The sequence below is a fragment of the Eretmochelys imbricata genome, chromosome 1 (assembly GCF_965152235.1).
Source record: "Eretmochelys imbricata isolate rEreImb1 chromosome 1, rEreImb1.hap1, whole genome shotgun sequence".
Classification (NCBI taxonomy): Eukaryota; Metazoa; Chordata; order Testudines; family Cheloniidae; genus Eretmochelys; species Eretmochelys imbricata.
Genome location: NC_135572.1, coordinates 297,591,208 through 297,613,461, shown reverse-complemented (window position 1 = coordinate 297,613,461; position 22,254 = coordinate 297,591,208). Strand labels below are relative to the sequence as shown.

General features: G+C 40.6%; 1 protein-coding gene and 1 pseudogene across 1 annotated transcript in view; one reads left to right on the top strand and one right to left on the bottom strand.

Moving 5' to 3' along the window:
• Positions 1-273: 273 nt before the first annotated feature.
• On the top strand, positions 274-15,816 carry LOC144278625 (adipocyte plasma membrane-associated protein-like; annotated as a pseudogene).
• A 2,136-nt stretch (positions 15,817-17,952) lies between these two features.
• GNS (glucosamine (N-acetyl)-6-sulfatase) overlaps positions 17,953-22,254 on the bottom strand; it is a 30,485-nt gene continuing 26,183 nt past the window's right edge. The window contains exon 14 of the mRNA XM_077833409.1: positions 17,953-22,000. Coding sequence (XP_077689535.1) covers positions 21,928-22,000 — 73 coding nt within the window. The 3' untranslated portion in view covers positions 17,953-21,927. The remainder of the gene's footprint in view (positions 22,001-22,254) is intronic.

Genomic DNA, 22,254 nt, shown 5'->3' with positions numbered 1-22,254 from the left:
CTTGCCATGATAGTTTGTTCCAGTGATTATTCAAGCTCACTCTTGAAAATTTGTGTCTAACTTGAATTTATCTGACTTCAGTTTCCAGTTATTGGTTCTTGTTACGCCTTTCTCCTCTAGATTAAAGAGCCTTTTAGTATCTGGTATTTTCTCCCTGTGAAGGTACATATACACTGTAATCAAGTCACTACATGTTTAGGTGCTTAAGGAGTAACTCATTCTGTTCTCTGGTTAGATTTGGTTATCTTAATAGATCCCCCCGACCAGTACATCATGGGTTTGCAGTTAGCACTCTGAACCTTACCCATTCAAGATCCTGCAGTTCTGAGTTATCAATAATGCTCAAACTCTAAATGTAGAGTGCCATGCCCACCTCTTTACCCACTCTGTCCTTCCTAAACAGGTTATAACCAGAGATTTTGCATTCCAATCATCCCACCAGGTTTCAGTAATGCCGACTATATAAAATTTTTTCTCATCCATGAAAAAGTCCAATTCCTCTTGCTTGCTACCTAGACTCCTAGTATTGATATGTAGGCATTAGGAAAAATTTCTTCCATTTGAAATTAGTGGGAGTTAGCTGCCTAACCTTCATTTGAAAATCCCACTAGTCAATTATCTGCATCTTTTGGTGCCTAAATATTGTTGAAAATCTCGCTCCATGAACTTCAAGTTTTTTTAGAACTAGCAAATCATATCCTCTCCCACCTGTTTTTTATTCATAGATTGGAAAAGAAAAACAAAAGTTTTTCTGCTCTTTCAACTCCCAGTTTCTCAACTTTGAATTAACAAGTCCAAATGACGAAAATACTCTCTGCATTTGCTAGCTAAACTGAAACCAAATGTAATTAAGGGAAAAGCTTTTCTGCACAAACAGAAACTGAAAGTACGGACATTTGGAAATATGTAAATGTCAACCTTTGTGCCACTGTAAAGACTGAAAATAATGTAGAGGCTGAATGTAATATGACATATTTATAAAACTTGATTTGACCTCAAAAGTTAAGATGTTTTTTCCCCGATTCTGTATGTAAATAACAAAGGAGAACCCTTTAACTCAACTGGCAGAGGTAACTTTCTTGCTGCCATTTCAAACATTATTGGTATTTACCTTTTGCCGTCGCCTATTGATCCAGAGCCATTCATGTAGGTCCTCGTTTATTTTTACTTTTAAGTTCAGTAATGTGTATGTTTGCTGAGAAGTAATTTAACTTTCTTCTTCAAGGACTGTCCCTGTGGGTGCTCCACTTTAGGCGTCTTGGCACCCTGCACTTCTAATCGGAGCCCACTCCCAGCAGTTACCACAGGTGCGCAGCCAACCGTTCCTCAGTTCCTTCTCTACCACCTTTGGCTTCAGTCAGAATGACAGCAGTCCCCTTAACAACTCTAGATATTCCTCTTATTTCAGCCCAATCAATCGCCACATCTGTCGTCATGCAGAGGGCTTCCTGGGTCTATCTCACTGGCTTCCCCAGGGAAGTTCAGGCTACCGTAGAGGACTTACCTTTCAAAGACCAAAAATTGTTCGCAGAGAGCACAGATGTATGCTTACACACCTTGAAGGATACATGCAACGTTAAAGACACTGGGAATATATGTCCCTGCGAACAAAAAGAAACAGGGCATGTTCTATAACCAGCGATTCCAGACTGCCGCATACAGCCAGCCTCAAAGAAATTATGACCAACACCGCAAGCAGCACCAGACGAGATGCCGACTAATACAAGAACAGTCGTATACATCTCAACCATACACTTCCAGACAAATGTTTTGAAGTGTTGGTCGAGAACACGAGAGCCCCACATTCTCCAATTCCAGAGTCACTTTTAATTTCCAGCTCATTTAGGGACCGCCTCACAACTTTTTACCCCATTTGGAGAACCATCACCTCAGACAAGTGGATTCTGGAAATTCTACAGATGAGCTATTCCATCCCCTTTGTCTCCATTCCACCTACCCACCCTCTTCCCCATCCCTTTTCAGGGACCCATGTCACGAGCACCTGCTACAGCAGGAAATAAATCATTTTCTTCAATTAGGAGCTGTGGAACCTGTACCAGCTCATACGGGATTTTATTCACATTACTTCCTTACTCAGAAGAAAACAGGTGGATGGAGGCCCATTCTGGACTTGCACAAACTAAACAAGTTCATGGGAACACAGCGCTTCAAGATTGTTAACCCTAGCAAACACAGTTTCAGCATTGGAGAAAGGAGATTGTCTCTTGGCCCTCGACCTACAGGATTCTCACTTTCACGTCACTATCCACCGGAGGTTCCTCTGATTCACTGTTCATTACCTGCACTACCAGTACAGGGTGCTCCCCTTCAGCCTATCCGCAGCCCCAAGGGTATTTTCCAAAGTTCTCAGCGTTGCAGGAGCACACCTTCACAGGCAGGGTGTGATAATCTTTCCCTACCTAGACAACTGCCTATTCAAAGCACCAGCATACCAGGAGGCAGCTGATGCCACTCACACCACTTTAACCCTGTTTACAAACCTAAGGTTACAAATCAACCTTCAGAAATACACCCTAACTCCAACCCAACAACTGGACTTTATAGGGGCACACCTCGACTGTATCACGGCATCAGCACGGCTACTCCAACAATGGTTTATTACCTTAACAAACCTAATTACAACAGTATGACAGCCCACAAACGTCCACCAGAATGTGCCTACAACTTCTAGGGCACATGTCAGCTACAACATTTGTTGTGAAACATACCAGGCTTCATATGAGATGTCTACAAACCTGGCTATGCACTGTCTATATTCCTCACAGACACTCCATCAACAGATGTCTTACAATGCCCAACAGAGTGAAACACTCGCTCACATGGTGGACAAAACAAACATACGTTTGCTCAGGTGTCCCCTTCCAACGGGAACCCCCATCGGTAACTATCACCACGGATGCTTCTCTGGTGGGATGGGGGGGCACGCTTGTCCAAAAACACCATCCAGGACTGCTGGTCCCTAGCGGAGTCTAATCTCCACATAAATCTACTGGAGCTACGAGCAGTCCGAAACACCTGCCACCACTTTCTCCCCCTTATGAGCAACAAAACTGTCTAGATTCTCATGGACAACTTGGCGACTGTGTTTTATATAAATGGCCAAGGAGGGGCCTGATCTTACCTGCTCTGTAGAGAAGCAGTTCACCTCTGGCAATGCAGCATATCCAACAATATGTACATATCACGGCATCCTACCTACCTGCAAGCCAGAATGCTACAGCAGATGACCTAAGCAGGAACTTCTCACAAATGCATGATTGGGAGCTGGACCCAGGAATACTGCAAATTATATTCAAACAATGGGGATTTTCCTCAATGACCCACAATGCCAAATGCCCACAATACTGTTCCCGAGCTGGACTGGGGAACAACTCTGGGAGACGCCTTCCTTATCAAATGGGAAGCCCCGCTTCTGTATGCCTTCCCCCCACAATCCCCTTACTGAGCCTTCACAAGATCAGGAAAGATAAATCCAGAGTCATCCTAATTGCACCAACATGGCCCAGACAAACATGGTTCCCATACCTGGACCAGATGGCTGTGAGACCACCATGAACCCTTTCCCCGGTGTCTCATCTGCTGACACAGGATGCAGGGTGCCGCAGTCACCCCAACATTCCAATACTCCATCTCAAGGCTTGAATAATCCATGAATGACAGAACTTGAAACACGCTGTTTCAAGGAAGTGCAGGACATTCTACCAAACTGCCGACGACTGTCCACACACAAAACATACGCGCACAAGTGGAAACGATTCTCCATCTGGTGCCAGGACAAGCAAATTACTCTACAATTGGCCCCACTACGCACAATCCTCGATTACATATTGACCTCTCAAAAAATCGGGCCTTTCCACTAGTTCACTCACAGTGCACTTATCAGCTATCACTACCTTTCATGCTAAGGTGGACAGACTCACTGTCTTCACCCATTCGCTGACCAAGCACTTTCGCAAGGATATAGAGTACACTTACCCACACTAAGGGACCCGACCCCTATGTAGAACCTTGTTCTCCGTGCCCTCATGAGCAAACCCATTGAACGGCTAGCGACCTGCTCATTCTTTCACTTATCCATGAAAGTTGCCTTTTTAGTAGTGATCACATGAACAAGAAGGGTGGGAGAGTTGGGTGCTCTAATGGCACACCCGCCTTATATCACATTCCTCAAGGGCAAAGTAGTCCTACGACCACATCCTAAATTCATACCCAAGGTCACCTCCTCCTTCCATCTCAACTAACCCATTTAATTACCTGTATTCTTCCCCAAGCCACACGCCAACAACAGGGAGGCATCCCTACACATGCTGGATATCCGCAGAGCGCTGGCGTTCTACACAGAGAGAACAAAAACATTCAGAAAAACATCCAGACTATTAGTATCCACAACAGAATGGTCACAAAGTCAAACCATTTCCAAACAGAGACTTTCTAAATGGATCTCTAACTGTACGCAATTATGTTACCAAAAATACAACGTGCAAGCTCCTTCCGGACTTTGCACACACTCCACTAGAGCTATGTCCACATTGATAGCCTTTCTCAAAGATGTACCCATCACTGATATTTGTAAAACAGCTACCTGGGCATCACCCCATACTTTCACCAAATACTATGCCCTAGAATAGCAGTCAGCTGCACATGCTCACTTCGGACTCTCTGTGCTCTCCACTGTAAATAAATGAACTCCGAAGCCCCTCCTCTCCACTGAGGGGCACTGCTTTACAGCCACCTAAAATGGAGCACCCACCTTGTGCAGTAACTGAAGTTCTTCAAGATGGTTGTCCCTGTGGGTGCTCCACTACTCCTCTTCCTCTCCTGTACTTCAGACTTTCACGTCGATCCTCTGGTGTAGAGAAGGAACTGGGGAATGGTTGGCTGTGCACACGGAGCGGTGGGAAGCGGCTGCCGTGCGCAGCCAACTGGGGCACTGCTCCTGCAAATCTCCAATTAGAAGCACAGGGCACCACGACACCTCAAGCGGAGCACTCACAGGGACAACCATCTAGAAGAACCTCAGTTACTGCACAAGGTGAGTAACCTTCTCTTCAATACATTTTCTATATTCATGTTGTAGCAGCAAATAAAGCACATTAGTTGTTCTCATGTACAAGAAAATGTGCCACAAATGTGTTTCTCAGCTGAAATTAGACATGAGAAACATTGCTAAAAGGTGTGCTTAAATCAATACAGTATAAACCGGTACAGTATTAATGTTTTACTAGGTTGAGAGCTGGTGACAGTGAGGCTAATGACTGACCTGATCCTACTTGGATAAAACGCCCATCAAAACCAATGAAAGTTTTGCCCACACAAATACTCCAGGAGAAGGCCCCAAATAGCTGCACGTAGGGTATCTTTTAATCAGGGCCCTGCATACCCTTAAGTTTTTTCCTAAGGTCAGATGTCTTCAGAGTTTCATGTTAACCAGACCATTCATCGCCCAGTTTTTTTCTTCAAAACATCAGACTAGGCAAAAAGCTGCCTTCCATACCTTGAATCATAGAATATCAGGGTTGGAAGAGATCTCACGAGGTCATCTAGTCCAACCCCCTGCTCAAAGCAGGACCAATCCCCAACTCAATCATCCCAGCCAGGGCTTTGTCAAGCCTCACCTTAAAAACTTCTAAGGAAGGAGATTCCACCACCTCTCTAGGTAACGCATTCCAGTGTTTTACCACCCTCCTAGTGAAAAAGTTTTTCCTAATATCCAACCTAAACCTCCCCCATTGCACCTTGAGACTATTACTCCTCATTCTGTCATCTGCTACCACTGAGAACAGTCTAGATCCATCCTCTTTGGAACCCCCTTTCAGGTAGTTGAAAGCAGCTATCAAATCCCCCCTCATTCTTCTCTTCCGCAGAATAAACAATCCCAGTTCCCTCAGCCTCTCCTCATAAGTCATGTGTTCCAGTCCCCTAATAATTTTTGTTGCCCTCCGCTGGACTCTTTCCAATTTTTCCACATCCTTCTTGTAGTGTGGGTCCCAAAATTGGACACAGTACTCCAGATGAGGCCTCACCAATGTCGAATAGAGGGGGAACGATCATGTCCCTCGATCTGCTGGCAATGCCCCTACTTATACATCCCAAAATGCCATTGACCTTCTTGGCAACAACGGCACACAACAAGAACCACCACTGACCTTCTATTTGGACAGAACCAAACCATTCAAAAAGTCTCCCAGACTGCAGTTTCAATAGCAGACAGATCCAAAGGATCCACAGTCATTACCCAAAGGCTTTAAAGATGGCTCTCTGGCTGTATCATTTCATGTTACGACTCTGCCACCATTCAACCTTCTTCTAGAGTATTAGGCCATTCTACAATGTCTCAATGTACTTGTATGGCGTGACTCAAGAATATTCCGGTGACCGAGATTTGCAAACCAGCAACTTGGGCTTCAGAACATACTTTTTTCAAGCACTGTGTCATGGTGCATGCCTTTAGATCAGATGCTGTGGTGAGCAATGCAGTTCTGTCTTCAGTATTAGACTACGTTCTGAAGCTCCCTCCTCCCTTTGGGGATACTGCTCAAGAGTTATCACAGGAACACTACTGAAAGAAAAAGGAGAGGCTACTCACCTTGTGCAGTAATGAGTTCTTTGAGATGTTTTGTCCCTATAGGTGCTACACTACCCGCCCTCCTTCCCCTCCACTTTGGAGTGCCCTCTGCAGGACTTTATGATGGAGAGAAAACTGGAGGCGGTTTGCTCGCGCACCCCTAGATATCATCATTACAGAGCATGAGGATGGGCTGAACAGGTACTGCTACAGCAAATCTCTGACCCAAGGTGCATGCGCAATGAACTGGAACATGCATCTTGAAGAATGTGTTACTGCACAAGGTGAGTGCTTAGAACGTTGACAATTTTATAAGCAAGGTTACCTTCCCGTACTAGCCCAGCCATTGCAATCTACCTGAAAATGCAGATACCCTGCTTTTCTTTGTCAACCCCACATTCTGCTAGCTGATTACAACTGTAGAACCTTTATGAGCTGGGACAGATTGTATGTGCTTCACTGATGCTTTCCTTAATGATAACTGACAGGACCACATTACCCTGGCAAATCCAGGCAGTCCAGCTCTGTGTTTATGCTTGTTCTCCCCTGATCCAGCAGAGACCTGAAATAACTCTTAAATATGTTTTCCTGAGTAACCTACACTTTGTCAAACTCAGATTTCAGTACAAGATCCCTTATAAAAATAATTCATTCTTTCTGTCTCTGCTCTATTAAGCTCCTTGTTAAGGTATAGGGTTTCTTACCTTTATGCTGGAGAGAATAATTTGTGTTTGGGGAGGAGGAAGGGAACAAATAATGCCAGGTTCTTCACTCCAATGGTATATTTTATCTGACTTACAGAATCACTTCTGAACTAGTCTTTTTTCTTTTTTTTTTTTTTAAGGTAATCTTTACATTGGCACTGTGGATGGGAAGCTGTAGATGATCTGTGGTGACCAATTTCATTTCATTACTCAGTAGAGCAGGAAGTGTTTGAATGTGGTGAGTGATCTTTTTTTTTCCCAATGAGATAACCAAGACTGACTCATTTGTATAACAATGCTGAATAAGGGGCAGAAATACTGTTTTAATTGCTGTTAATGTTTTCTGAGTTTTACATGCAAAGTTATTAAAGACTGATAACACTACGTAGTTTCTTGTAGACTCAGATCTGGAGTATTTCTAGTTGTTGTTCGTTTGAAATCCATATGGTGACTGAAAGAAGAGTGGTTCTTGATTTCAAAAGGAGAGAACTGCAATAGAACCTCAAAGACATGAACACCAGAGTTACGGATTGACTGGTCAACAGGACACCATGTGAAACTGGAAGTAATCAATCAGGCATTAGCAGAGATCCCCCCCCCCCCCAAAAAAAAAAAAAAAAAGCAAATACTGTACCGTGCTTGAATTGCATCTTAAAGGTAGGTGCATCTGGGGTCTCTGTCTCCACCCCACCCCCACGCACAGGGCAGCCACCTACAGCTAGGAGGTGAAGACACTGGTGCTGCCAGCCTGAGGGGGACAAGCTTGTAAACTCAGTCCAGCCCAGGGAAGGAAGCTGCTGCTGAAGCCTGGCCTGGAGTCTCAGTGTTGGATCTGGAGCCCGAACTGTGCTTTGTTCAGAGTTCCAAACATTTCAGTTACGGACAACTTCCATTCCCATCTACACCAATAATTGAACCACTGTAGACAATAACTGTTATTTACACTGGTTGCTCCTTGAACGAGTGCTGAAAACTGTTTTAATTATTAGTGTACAGAGGACTAAAAAAATTTCTGCACTGTTAAAATGTCTGCAGAGGGTGAGGCCTTGTCTCTATTTTGCTGTAAGTGCAGCGTTAAATGATGCAGTGGTAAAACACTTTTTCCTGAGCTACGTTAGTGCTTCCAACATTGCTAACATTAGTGGAGCTGCACTGGTGCTAAACCCATGTGAAAGGTCACTGAGATGCATCCTCACTGACAGCAACTGGTCAGTTTCTTAGACACCCATCTTCCACCTCCAGAATGCCCCTCTGAGCTTTGGAGGAAGTTTGGAAGAATGTGGTACTGGAGCTATTCAACTTCTCTCCTAAAAGAAAATTCTCAGAAAATCGCAGTACTATTCTAAGAAAATTAGCCTTATGAATATAGTTTCTTGCTCCCAGTTTTTAGCCCAATGTGTTAATGACTCATAGGCATGTAGTGCTTAAAATGATTCAGTAAGAAGTATTTGAGGGAGACCAAGATGCTAAATGAGGAGAAAGTAATTTCATATGTTTCTTTTAATTAAAAACTAACATTTTGTGACATTAATTATAAAACATTTGGCATTCCATGCCATGATTTTTAGTGTCTAGCAAAGTTATGAATTTACACTCCCAGGCTCATTTTTTGAAGTTGTTGTGCAGGTTTCCTTTGAGGATGAGTACTGAGGTCAGGTATGGAGAGAGAATTTTGTGAAAAGTGTTCCCTCACGGCTCAGAAACCCAGCGAGGGGAGAGAGTTTTGGAGTCCAGGTTCCAGCCCAAGTGGGAACATATGTACTGCTATTTTTAGCCCTGCAGCTGAAGCCCTGCAAGCGCAGGTCAGCTGACCCAGGCTCTGAAATGTGGTGCTGTGAATTTTTCTTTGCAGTGTAGATACACCCTCTGAGTGCTTCTCTCTTTCCCCAAAAGAAGTAGGTCCAATAAAACATATTCCTTCACTCACCCTGTCTCTTTAGTAGCCTGGGACCAACAGGGATACAAGACTGCAAATATTGTGTTTTTACTTTCTGTCACATATTGAATGTTTTAGAATAGTTTCACTTTCAGAAAACGGACTGATGGGATGAGTGAAAGTGGATAGTTTCATTTAAAAGCTAGATCAGGAACACTTTCTGACTTTGACGTTGTCCGTTGCATTTGATCATTGGGTATTTTTGTTAATCAAGTGTATATGGAATTCCTTTTAGGTTCTTGGACTAGAAATATCGTGTAACAGGACCATTTATTTCCTAATTCAAGTAGAAAATGGGGACCTCACAGATATGAGGTGAGATGCTCTCCTTAGCCATTTGTAGGGGTGATTTAAATATATTTAAAGCATCATTTGGTGCAGGTGGTACTCTGAACTACCACCTGGAAGAAATGGGTTTGATTTCTAGTTTTGGTCTCTTGCTTGTTTGACTGGTTTGAACTAAGCAAGCTGTAGAGACAATATGCTCAGCTCCGGAGGTGATGAACATGCTGCATTGCTCTGTAGCTTCCTCCCTGGCCATATGGAAGTAATGTTAATGAACTTTCAACGGAGTCTCATCCAGTCTTCCTTGGCTGTAAGGATGTGAGAACTTGATGACTGGTAATTTAAATCAGAGGAATATTAGGGTGCAGTGAATCCACAGAGCTTTTTAGGGTGTGAAGATTCCTCTTAGAGATTGGAAATCAAGTGATGGAATTTAATAGTCCTTAAATCATCAGTGCTGCAGTCCTATAGTATCGTGTAGTCTCCTCCTTATTTAAATGTTGACAAAGGGCTTGGCAGCACACAAGAGATAAACATAAAAGCAGCCCCTGCCTTGTGGAGTTTACAGTTAAAACAATCTAAATTTGTCATACAGATCATTTAGTAAAGGAAGCTTGCTTAAATTATCTGGGGTATTTTGAAGTGAAATGTCAAATCTTTATTTGCCATGACAAGCAGGTGTGATGCTGTTTCCTGATTTGCCTGGCTTGAGGGAGAGGCTTCAAGCAGCTTGACAAAGCAGGATATGCCTCAGAGTGAGTTCTGATTCGGGGCTTTACTGCCAAACTTTTTCCTCTGACTTGTAGAGGAAGCAGAGAGGCTTCTCTCTCACTTCATGAGGGCTGTGATCAGCCAGGTATACAACCTTGGGGATTCATTGAAATAAACAGTGAACAGAGCAGTCTGTTCCTTTACAGTGTTGCAAGCTTGTCTTTTATATTAAGATGGCGGTACTATGTATAAGGTCTGCTTTTAATTAAACTGTTAAAACAACTGCTGGCGATTTTCTGTTAGTCATTGAATCCAGATTTCTTTTAAAATATCTAGCTAAGTCCTTTCATTTTTTAATGACTTGTTTTGGTTAAGGTCATAGAAACTAACCATCTTGGATGTCTGCTGGCCTATGACCCTGTAACAAGAATAGCCAGAACTCTGCTCAGTGGCCTGTACATGGCACATGCATGGTCTCCAAATGAAGACTACATATTAATCTCAGAAACCAGCACATGCAGAATTATACCATATGTAAAACCTCAATTTTCCCTCCTGGAATTAAAACATTGCAAATCAGGTTAGGCTGTTGATTTGTTGATTTAATTTCTAGTCCCAAACATAATTTTCCAATGCTTTCGCTGAAACTATCCATTTAAAAATGATAGTATTGGAAATGTTTAAAATTAACTTTTTTGAAGGCCAATGCTTGAGGTTTAGTTAATTTTGAAATGGAAGTATGCTTTAAGTGGAGGTGGAAAGCCACTCCACCCAGTATAAAGTTTTTCTAGATACTTGCTCATATACGGCTACTGTACTTTGGTTCCTAATTTCATCAAACCTTATTGCAATTGTCCTGGTTAAATAATCCTTCCTTATAAACATTTGCACATCTGGACTTCCTAAAGTTGCCCTCAGAAAGTGAGAACATTTGTGTGATTACCGTTATTAGCCAAATACCCCATTCTTCAAATTAAGATAAGTTTAATTTACCATGGTTTTCCATTTTTTAAAAAGTTTGTGTGTGTGTGCGTGCGTGCATGTGTGTGTCTTGAATTTTGGTCATCTCATACAACATCAGAGCTAATTTTAACATGATAGAGCAGAGTTCTCATTTTACAAAGAATGTGTTGAGTTCTGCAAGTAGTTTTCCCTGCCTGGAGCCACTGTATGGTGCTGCTCTGAGGAACAGATTTAAGTTATGTAAATTGTATGCAATTAGCATTGTGATGGATAGCCAATAAATAGTATCCCCTTTGTTCAAACAGATTTGCTGCTTCTGGTGAAGCCCCTTCCGCTACATTTTGAAAATCCTCTTGTGTGAATTGTACAGCAACTGATATACTAAGAACATAATAACGGCCATACTGGGTCAGACCAAAGGTCCATCCAGCCCAGTATCCTGTCTACCAACAGTGACCAATGCCAGGTGCCCCTGAAGGAGTGAACCTAACAGGTAATGATCTAGTGATCTTTCTCCTGCCATCCATCTCCACCCTCTGACAAACAGAGGCTAGGGACACCATTCCTTACCTATCCTGGCTAATAGCCGTTAATGGACTTAACCTCCATGTATTTATCAAGTTCTCTTTTAAACCCTGTTATAGTCCTAGCCTTCACAACTTCCTCAGACAAGGAGTTCCACAGGTTGACTGTGTGCTGAGTGAAGAAGAACTTCCTTTTATTTGTTTTAAACCTGCTACCCATTAATTTCATTTGGTGGCCCCTAGTTCTTATATTATGGGAACAAGTAAATAACTTTTCCTTATTCACTTTCTCCACACCACTCATGATTTTATATACCTCTATCATATCCCCCCTTAGTCTCCTCTTTTCCAAGCTGAAAAGTCCTAGCCTCTTTAATCTCTCCTCATATGGGACCCATTCCAAACCCCTAATCATTTTAGTTGCCCTTTTCTGAACCTTTTCTAATGCCAGTGTATCTTTTTTGAGATGAGGGGACCACATCTGTACGCAATATTCAAGATGTGGGTGTACCATGGATTTATATAAGGGCAATAAGATATTCTCTGTCTTATTCTCTATCCCTTTTTTTAATGATTTCTAACATCCCGTTTGCTTTTTTGACTGCCGCTGCACATTGCGTAGACGTCTTCAGAGAACTATCCATGATGACTCCAAGATCTTTCTCCTGATTAGTTGTCGCTAAATTAGCCCCCATCATATTGTATGTATAATTGGGGTTATTATTTCCAATGTGCATTACTTTACATTTATCCATATTAAATTTAGTTTGACATTTTGTTGCCCAATCACTTAATTTTGTGAGATCTTTTTGAAGTTCTTCACTGTCTGCTTTAGTCTTAACTATCTTGAGCAGTTTAGTAGCATCTGCAAACTTTGCCACCTCGCTGTTTACCCCTTTCTCCAGATCATTTATGAATAGATTGAATAGGATTGGTCCTAGGACTGACCCTTGGGGAACACCACTAGTTACCCCTCTCCATTCTGAAAATTTTCCATTTATTCCTACCCTTTGTTCCCTGTCTTTTAACCAGTTCTCAATCCATGAAAGGATCTTCCCTCTTATCCCATGACAACTTAATTTACATAAGAGCCTTTGGTGAGGGACCTTGTCAAAGGCTTTCTGAAAATCTAAGTACACTATTTCCACTGGATCCCCCTTATCCACATGTTTGTTGACCCCCTCAAAGAACTCTAATAGATTAGTAAGACATGATCTCCCTTTACAGAAACCATGTTGACTTTTGTGCAACAATTTATGTTCTTCTATGTGTCTGACAATTTTATTCTTTACTATTGTTTCAACTAATTTGCCCGGTACTGACGTTAGACTTACCGGTCTGTAATTGCCAGGATCACCTCTAGAGCCCTTCTTAAATATTGGTGTTACATTAGCTATCTTCCAGTCATTGGGTACAGTAGCTGATTTAAAGGACAGATTACAAACCATAGTTAATAGTTCTGCAATTTCACATTTGAGTTCTTTCAGAACTCTTGGGTGAATGCAATCTGGTCCCGATGACTTGTTACTGTTCAGTTTCTCAATTAATTCCAAAACCTCCTCTAGTGTCACTTCAATCTGTACTGTGTCCCTCAATGACTGCTGTACCTAAACGGATATAAAAATATGAATTCACTTTTTTTGGCAGCCATTGGCTGAGTGGATTTAGTGCTGGTCTGAAGCCTACCTGGCTATCCAGGTAACAGCAGACTATCAAAGAGAGGCACATACAGACTGGGAATATCTACTCCTTGCTTTCCTAGTTTCTTTTGCTCCTTTTCTGAATGCTTTAGGACTTTGTCCCTGAAGAAATTTATTGCAAAGGTGAATTAAATCTGACATTGTGTAATAGTAGCATTGCAGTAGCGTGTTCAAACCTCAGGCCTGACCTGAACTTAAAACTACTTCTGGAGAACTGTTGGTTTGGGCTATTATCTTTTGTTTTAAATGGTCTTTGCTGTGCTGCTGTAAGTTCTACCAGCAAAGAAGTGATGTTGGCAGTGTCTTTCTTGGCCAGGGAATTGATATAAGTGGTGTTGGTAAAAGCACTGTTGGTATAAGCTGTGTGTGATCTAGGAAGGTGCACCACTCCAGAAGCAAGCCCTTAGTGTAGACAAGATATCATAGACCACGACCCCATTGTCTGAGTTGCCATACAAACATTGTCCCCACCCGAAAGCACTTATAGTCTAAGTATGCTACCTCCTGCATTTTGATTACTTCTATTCTAAGGCAATTGAAGAAGCCTTAAACTATGATGCCCAGCTGGGATTTTGCTATTGGAGCACCGTTATTTGCCTGCATGTACAGAAAGTCAGTGCTAAGACTTCATTTTTCTCCCACAGAGTAAAATTATCACCCTGCAGTTGGCTGAGATTAAGTAAATTGCTTAGGGAAATTTCAGCTCCTCATTTCTTTCGTAGTACTTGATACATAATTTTGATTCGGATCGGTAAGTGATTTCAACTCTGCTTTAGCAAGTCCACATTGTGACAGATGGCCAAAAAGGGTTACTCTGTTACTCTGAAAAAAGGGTTAAGCAGCTCGCAGGCTAAATGACCCAGGTTCAACCTTTAGAGACATGTTGGGAACTATGTAAATGGTAATTAGGGCAATTCCATGTTAGATGGGCTAGAACTTTGAAATGCAAACCTGTATTGTTAGAGAATTAAAGGTGATACTAATAGTATCTTTACTTCTGTTTTGTTAGATATTAGCCATGTAAACAGACAGTTCCTGTTTATTACTATAGCTATTGATTCAATGATCAAAAGGGAATATTCAACATTTAGATGAATCTTGAGTGAAACGTCATTGTCTATGTCTCTTTAAAATTTTTAATAAACTGCTTAATGGATAAATTTCCTTATGTTAATCCATGTAGTAATTACTGGTGATGTTTAGGAAATAGAAGGATACTTTCAAAAGCCTATTGTTCACCCAGGACTGTATAAGATAAGAGGCTGCCAGAAAACACTATAAAAAGACTCTTGAGACCTGATCCTTTCATCTCAGATCTGCTTAATGCTTTATGCAGGGTAAGCTTGAGATATCCAGTCCCACCTGGATATGAACATTGGACTACAACCTATGGATTAATTGTGAAACAACTCTTTGCAACTACAAAGCTCACCGTCCCTACTATGAAGCTAATCTCAAAACTATATTCTTGTGCATGATCTTTTAACCTATATATATTTTTAATACATTTTAGTTTAGTTAGTAAGAATTGTCTGTAAGCGTGTATTTGGGTAAGATTTGAAATATTCATTAACTTGGGAGGTAATGTGTCCAATCCTTTGGGATTGGTAGAACTTTCTTATATGCTTAATAAGATTTTCAGTAATCATCATATGTGATTTGTGAGTCTAGGTGGAAGCCCAAGGCTGGGTTGCTAAAGGGAACTGTGTTTTCTGGGGATCCAGAAAGGTATTATAGAAGCTGTTCTGTGCTGGCTTGGTAAATCTAAGTATTGGAATACCCATCAGCTTTGGGGATTGTCTGTCCCATTATTTGTAGTTTGCCCTAATTGAGTAATCTCAGTGTGGCTCCCCCGGGACCCCAGTCTCTCACACATTATAAAGTAAGTCCTTTTTGCCAGTTTATAATAAGCCCCACTAATGCCCACCCTTTCCTGAGATGCTAAAGCAGTGACTGTATTTCAGGAGTTACCAACCTGTTACTTACCATAGAGCTATCAGACATCCGGCTGTGGCAGAAACAGTTGAGTGAAAGTTATCAGTGTGCTTTAGCTGTTGGTTTATTTGCATCTGCCCACAACAGTAAAGTTATCTGGCAAGTGCCAGATCTGCACTGTTACATCTGTACCTACATAATCCCCCTTATAGTAATACCAATTTTCCTTTAATGGAACATGTTCTGAAATAACCAATGCCGTCTTACATTTTTACAGGTTCTGCCAGTATCACTCTATAGCATCTTTCTACATAAACATGACTTATTCTTAGAAATTAATGACCAAGGAGAAACTGTAGAGAGTTTTCATGACCCTGATGGTAGCATGACATGGCCATTAGAGATGTCTTTGAGCACAATGGGGAAACACAGAGGTAATATAGAACAGCCATTTCTTGCGGTGCTAAACTAATACCTAACTGTCTAGTTTTGTATGATTCCAATATACCTAACTCATGTACATGGAAAGAAAAACAATGGTGTTTCTTCAAACTGCTTAAAAGCATTTTCAGAAACACAGCTCTTCTGCACACTACTTTAATATTGGAATTTTCCTCCAACATTGTACAAGTATTTCAGCTAGAACTTAGATCAGGTAATGCTCCATTTTGGCTCTGGTAGCAGAGGGATTATACTGATGATTAAGCAATTATCCACTTTAAATTAAGGTTGAAATCCAGTAATAAGGGATTGTGTAAGCTGTGAAGTTGCACAGGCAGATGTAGAAGTTAAGCTTTCCTTAGATTGCTTGAATATAGGCTAATCTCCACAGGGCCTAGACATCCATGATACTTAGAGGTTACTTTTCATGTTCATGTTCTTCCCACCAACTACTTATGTTTTGGGTGTGCATTTGCCCTCTAAAAGTATGGGGAAAGTTAGAACTCTATTCTGCACTAAGGGCTTGTAGTAACTTTACCCCCTAGTAGCCTGCTGCACACTAGAAGTTCCTTAGTGTGCTTTGACATACTCCCCATTTCAAAGAAGGGTAGATCAAAGCATGCTAGGAATTTTAGTGTACGGCAGTAGGGTCCACACAGATACTGGTATCAGGCTAGGGTGGGGTATATTTACACCCCAGCTTGCCACACATTAATTGTTTGTGTAGACAAGACCTTTGCTTAGTAAATAGGCATGGATTTCTGGGTAAGCCACAGGGAATCTTCTACAGCTGGCAATCTTGGGTATCAACTATTTTCACAGAAAAGCTAACACTTAGGTATGACAACTGGCCTATGCTCTAGATACCTTACTCGGTCCTTAGCCAGACAGAAGTATAAATGCACCTATAAACTAGTTATACTAGTTGACCTAAAGTAGTTTAGAAACACGTATAATTAAAGTGAATATAACACTGTATACAACTACCTCTGGCCACTTGTTTTATGTTAACTTAAGCTAAATTGGTATTAACACAGTCTTACTTTGGTGACAGCTAAGGTGGTATTAAGAGACACTACCATGTTTTTCAGGTTTTGAGTGGGGGTGGTAAGCTAAAGGAAAAAAGACTCCTCCATTCTTTGCTACCTTCAATTGGCAACAGCATTCCAATACTTTCACTTCCCTTTCTAGATACTGAAAAGCAATACAGCATTAAGAGATCAAAAGTCATGATATTTTAAAGACTTTTTTTGGTCTGTCTTGATTTTTGATCTCTCCTGAATCTACTGGGTAAAATTGATTCTAGCTCCTGCTGCTGAAGTTCAACTCCCACCCCAGTCTCTTTCCCAGCAATTTAATCCTGTCTCCCAATCCCTATGCACCCCACCCCATCCTCACCTCTGTGCCTCCTGGGATTCTTCAGCCCCCCATTCCTGGCCTTGGAGCTGCAGGGGGAGGATCAGATGTGCCATCTTGTCTGTCTTATAGGAGGGGCAGTAGGAGTGGATCTGCTGTGATAATGGTGAGCAGATGGGTGAGACTGCTGGCTTCAAGCATGGCTCTATGTTACCAAGGGGCTGGATCTTCTTATGTCATCACAAGATGAGCTCCAGCACTTTCTAAAAAGTTGGCAATAGTAGCAATATGTACCTCAACTTCCAGTTCACTTAAGAACTTTAACAGCAATGTTAACAGATTAGTTCTCCCTATGTTAAAATCAATAAGGCACTTCAACAAGTCTGTGTGTCCAACCTAGGGTTTTGCAACAATTCAACATCAGTTTCTAAGCAGATTTGGATGAATACAAACATTCCCTACAGGAGTAAATCAGTCACTTTGTCTTAATGCTGGAGCTTTTAAGTAGGCCTGCAGTTGCTCCTGGTAGATGGAGAATTAGGTTCAGACATGGTCTCTATCAGGAAGACCTAAGAGGAAGAACTGCAAGGTATACTTTTCTTACGTGATTAAATACTACTTAAGACTATTGCTTTTGGACTTAATGAAATCTTTAATGTCTCAATTTAGGCCTTGTAAGGTGGATAGCTACCAGAGCACTGGGCCCTAGAATGTTATAAACTAGGCAGCAGATTTCTAGAACTTTTGACACACAACTGCCTCCCTTGAAGATGTTCACAATTTCAGTTCACCATAAAAGGTATGAGAGAGATTCATAGTAGACAATTTTTATTTTCAAAAAGGTGCAGCAGTGAACAGGGTCCTTTGAAGGGCACTTTCTAAACAAAATAGTTATTGTACAATAGAGAGCAGAAATTAGTAAATCCACAGTGAAGTAGTCAGATACTACAAAAAAGGAACAAGTTAGGAATACATATAAAGTTGCACATTAAAAAATAATTTAACAGCCATCTTCATTGATTCAGCAGTATTACAACCAAATGTCTGTATTTGCCTTATATAGTCGATCAATTTAAACAGATTTAGACTTTACCAAGATATTGTAGTCTTTAAGAGACTACTGCCCATACTATAGATTATTTAAGATCAGCACTCTAGGGAACAACAATCTGTGAAAGCAACTTTTACTCCCTGACATGCAAGAAGTCAATTCCAAAGCCCCTAAGCACTTATCAGATATCTTCACTCATGCTAAAGTGACAATACTTTCAGTTAAGTGACTAAGGATATTTGTGTTAATAGATGCAACAGTTTTGCTTCTGCTGCAATAAAGGAATTAGTGTTAATGTTTTGCAGAAAAACATATCTGCTTAATCAGATTAGAATATCATGAGAAGCAACAGAGTTTACATTTAAAAATGACCTATAATCACATTTTATATGAAAGACTAGTACTTAGTAAGGCTTCTATTCATTTTCAACAATTAAATGGCTCAAGTAATAAGGTGCAAGTGGACACAGCCATGTTCAAACATAGGAAGGCTCAATTTCTGAACCAGTTGTGTTCTGGAATTTGGTCTAGCTGTAATTTAAAGTTCCTTCATAACATGTTATTTCAGTTATCAAGAAAAAGTGAATATTGACCATTTAGGAGTGTGAAAATATCCATAGGATTTATTGCATCCTGTGAAAAAAATACTGAACAGTTAAATCAGAGCAAAAAACAGGGTAGCAGTTGATTGTTACTGTTCTTCCTTCAGCTGTGTGCCTTTGATATTCAACTAAGCTTAAAATGCACTTCCAGTGCAGGTTTCTTCAGAAGTGTTTGTATTTTTGCTAAGTCCCAACAGGAGTGATGAGTAGAATGTGGTGATGTGAAGGTTTTCTGTGGTAAATCACATTATTTGTTAACTGGCAGACTTCAGATGTGGATGTGGTAGACTCATGGTAAGTTGAGAAAAAGGCAACATAAGGGGACAAGTCTGGCGGCAACTGAAATGAATGACCAGTATGTTTTCTGCATGAAAATACTAAGAATGTGTTAAGTTAGGGCGAAATTCTTCCTGCTAATCAGACTTATTGGATATTCTATACCAGTTCTATACAATCAATTTCCATGTCAATGAATTGTAGAGGTAGAATATGCAAAATACATAGTTATCATTAAAGACTAAAATTCTTCCTGCTAACCAAGTATGCCATACCAGGAAATGTGGTTATATCAAATTATACTTTTGGTTATGATTATATAGTAGCTTTTTCTACAAAAAGAGAAATGTCTACTTAAAAAAACCACACACCAGTGTTGCAGACAATGACCACCATTGGACTGCTGACACTTAGTAAATATATACACTGGAACTTCAATTCTATGACCAGCTAGAATACTTCAGACAGAGATGCTCAAAGTTTAATGCATACATTGCTGATTGAAGACTTACCTCACCAAACCCTTCACAACCTACAATTAAGTACAGCCACCAGCAAACTTAACTAAAAAGCAGAACACAAATCTTAAGTGTAGTAGTGTCAGACAAATATATTGTTAAATGAGCGTTTAGATCACTTTTGGCTTGGCCAAAGAATACAAGCAAAAACTGTTACAGGACCTAACACATGGTTAAGGAAAAAGGTAAGATGCCAGGGAACACACTGATTAGGAAGGAGTGGTGTTTGTAGAAGAGACCAGAGGCTCAAAGTGGGATAAGATGTTTTGGTGAATGGAGGAGAAAAGAAGTTGAAAAATCATAATTATGGTAGATAAAGAAGATGGAATATTTCAAAGGATCCAAGTAATTTAATGGAAGAAGACTTAAAGTAGTGGGGTGTTGTAATATGCATTCAGAAAAACACCCTCTCAGTATGTTCCCTTAGTTTTAGAGTCCCTTTTGGCAGCTGTTAGTTTTCCCCAGGTATCTCTAATTCCTCTGGATCAACAATAAATATGTTCTGATTTGGGAGGCAAAATTTAATCTGTTCACCATATGATTATGGATGGAATCAAGTTTACCTCCTGTTGGAAGTCACACAAGGAAGAAGGATGAAGAGTAGCTGGTCAAGTCTGTCAGTACTGAAGTAAAATGTAGTCAATACCATGTTCATAAGTGCTGCTTTTACCAGATTCAAGATGCTGTGAAATGGGATGTACTTTTTGGTTTCTGAAATTAGATTATTCTTACGATTCAGCTGTCTGAAAAAAAACTTACTTGGCTTCATGTATTTGACAATGCACCAATTCAGGAAGTACCTACTCTTCTGACTTAAGGATACTGTTTTCTAAATGGATAAGTAGATATATTAAAAACAGAAACAGTAAATAGTAACAGCTTAAAATAAGGAGAGCTTTAATTTGACAATGAAAAAATATGTAAGGGTAAGCTACAGTTCAACTACCTTCAAGCAGGATGATTTTCTTATAGGATCCTGTGAGATCAAGATGATAATTCAGTAGGTTTTTAGCGGTTGGTTTGGTAATGCAGTTCTATGGAGATTAATTTAGTGAGCTTGCTGGGCTTTTGAACTTAGAAAATCACTTAAGTTTAGAAAGGCAATCAATATTTTGAAAACGCAAACATTACTTCAATATTCATATGGAATAAATAAGGGTGAAAATAGTGTTATCAGTCAGTTGAAGACAGACAACTACCTCCTCACCCAAATACCGAAGCCGTAACATACCAGAATCCTTTGGCAAAAAGGGCATAATGGAGGTAGTTTTCAGCATAGCAGCAGCTCTCTGGCAGAGGCAATCAAACTGACCTAAGTTGTCATCCTACCATGATTTCTGCTAAGCAAGGATTTATGGATTTTTATCTTTCAGGAAGCAAAGCCAATTTAAGTGTATGCATCAGGTCAATCTGAAAGGTTTCATTATTCACAAGATACTTGAGAAGGTTGAAGATGACATGCACATGACAACTATTGTGGTGCCCATTTCTTTGTTTTCTGATGTTTACTCCTGTTCAGATTAGTGAAGCAGAGCTGGTTCATCATGATCAACAGACAGGCACTCAGTTTTATTCCAACACTTCAGATTCGTTTTAACACATTAATAAAGCCTATTTCAAAATAAGTTAAATTAAAACTTAAAAGTAGTTACCTCTGTATCTAATAATGTTCTGAATTGGAAACAGTCTGAAAGAGTATCCTTGTGTCTGAAAGCTGCTTAAGCAGACCTGTGAGATGGAGATTATTAAGTACAGTGCTTTGAAGTCTGCAAGATGGACAGTTTCCAGTCAGATCTCTTAACTCTCTGATTTATACTCTCCCATGCCATACTATGGTAGTTTGCTCAAGCTTAACTTAATTACAGGTGTTCAACACTCCTCTTAAACATTTAGCTTTTAGGAAAGTTTGTACAAGAGTGAATGAAGATGGGTGAAGATTTCTGTGCAATATGACCTGCCCTGGGTTAACATGATTCAGTTTATAAACTTGGTCTTTATTCATACAAAAACAAAATAAATCCAAGTCAGATTTATAGGTCACAGGTCAACACTATACCTCTGATATGAAAAAGTATTTGAAAGACAAGGTATATGAGCAAGAACAGATTAGCCATGTCTGACTGTTCGGAATTACAGGTCCGCTGTAAAATATACACAGGGCACAAAGCAGCCCTCTAAAGACTAGGGATTCTGCCCTTCCCCACCACTAAAAGTTTTAACGAAGCCAGTTGATTGAGTATTCCAGATGTAATTACTGTAGGTTAGATACAGACAGACCTGCTGGAGTCCCTCTGAAGAAATGAGCACAGGAAGCCAACTGAAGAGGCTGATAAATGCTGTTACAGAGACTGTGTGGAAAGTCTGTGAGCCCAAATACCATGACTGAACATTAGGCGTGGGTCGAATCTGTACCTAAGAGTAGGGAGAAGGTCTGTGTGAGCTACATTTAGACTAAGGATTACCAGCAACATAATAGGTTAACATATAGTACTAAACCAGAGTTCATTGGAATGGCTGCCTCCCTCAGCAGTGCACAATAGGGAACTAGTTTTCCTCTACCACAACAGTGCTACAGCATTTCAATTTAGTCACAAACAAATACTACAGAAGAAGTTGACAAAAGTCAGTGTAGCGGCACTTCTAGCTAACAGTGTAGATGTTGCAGC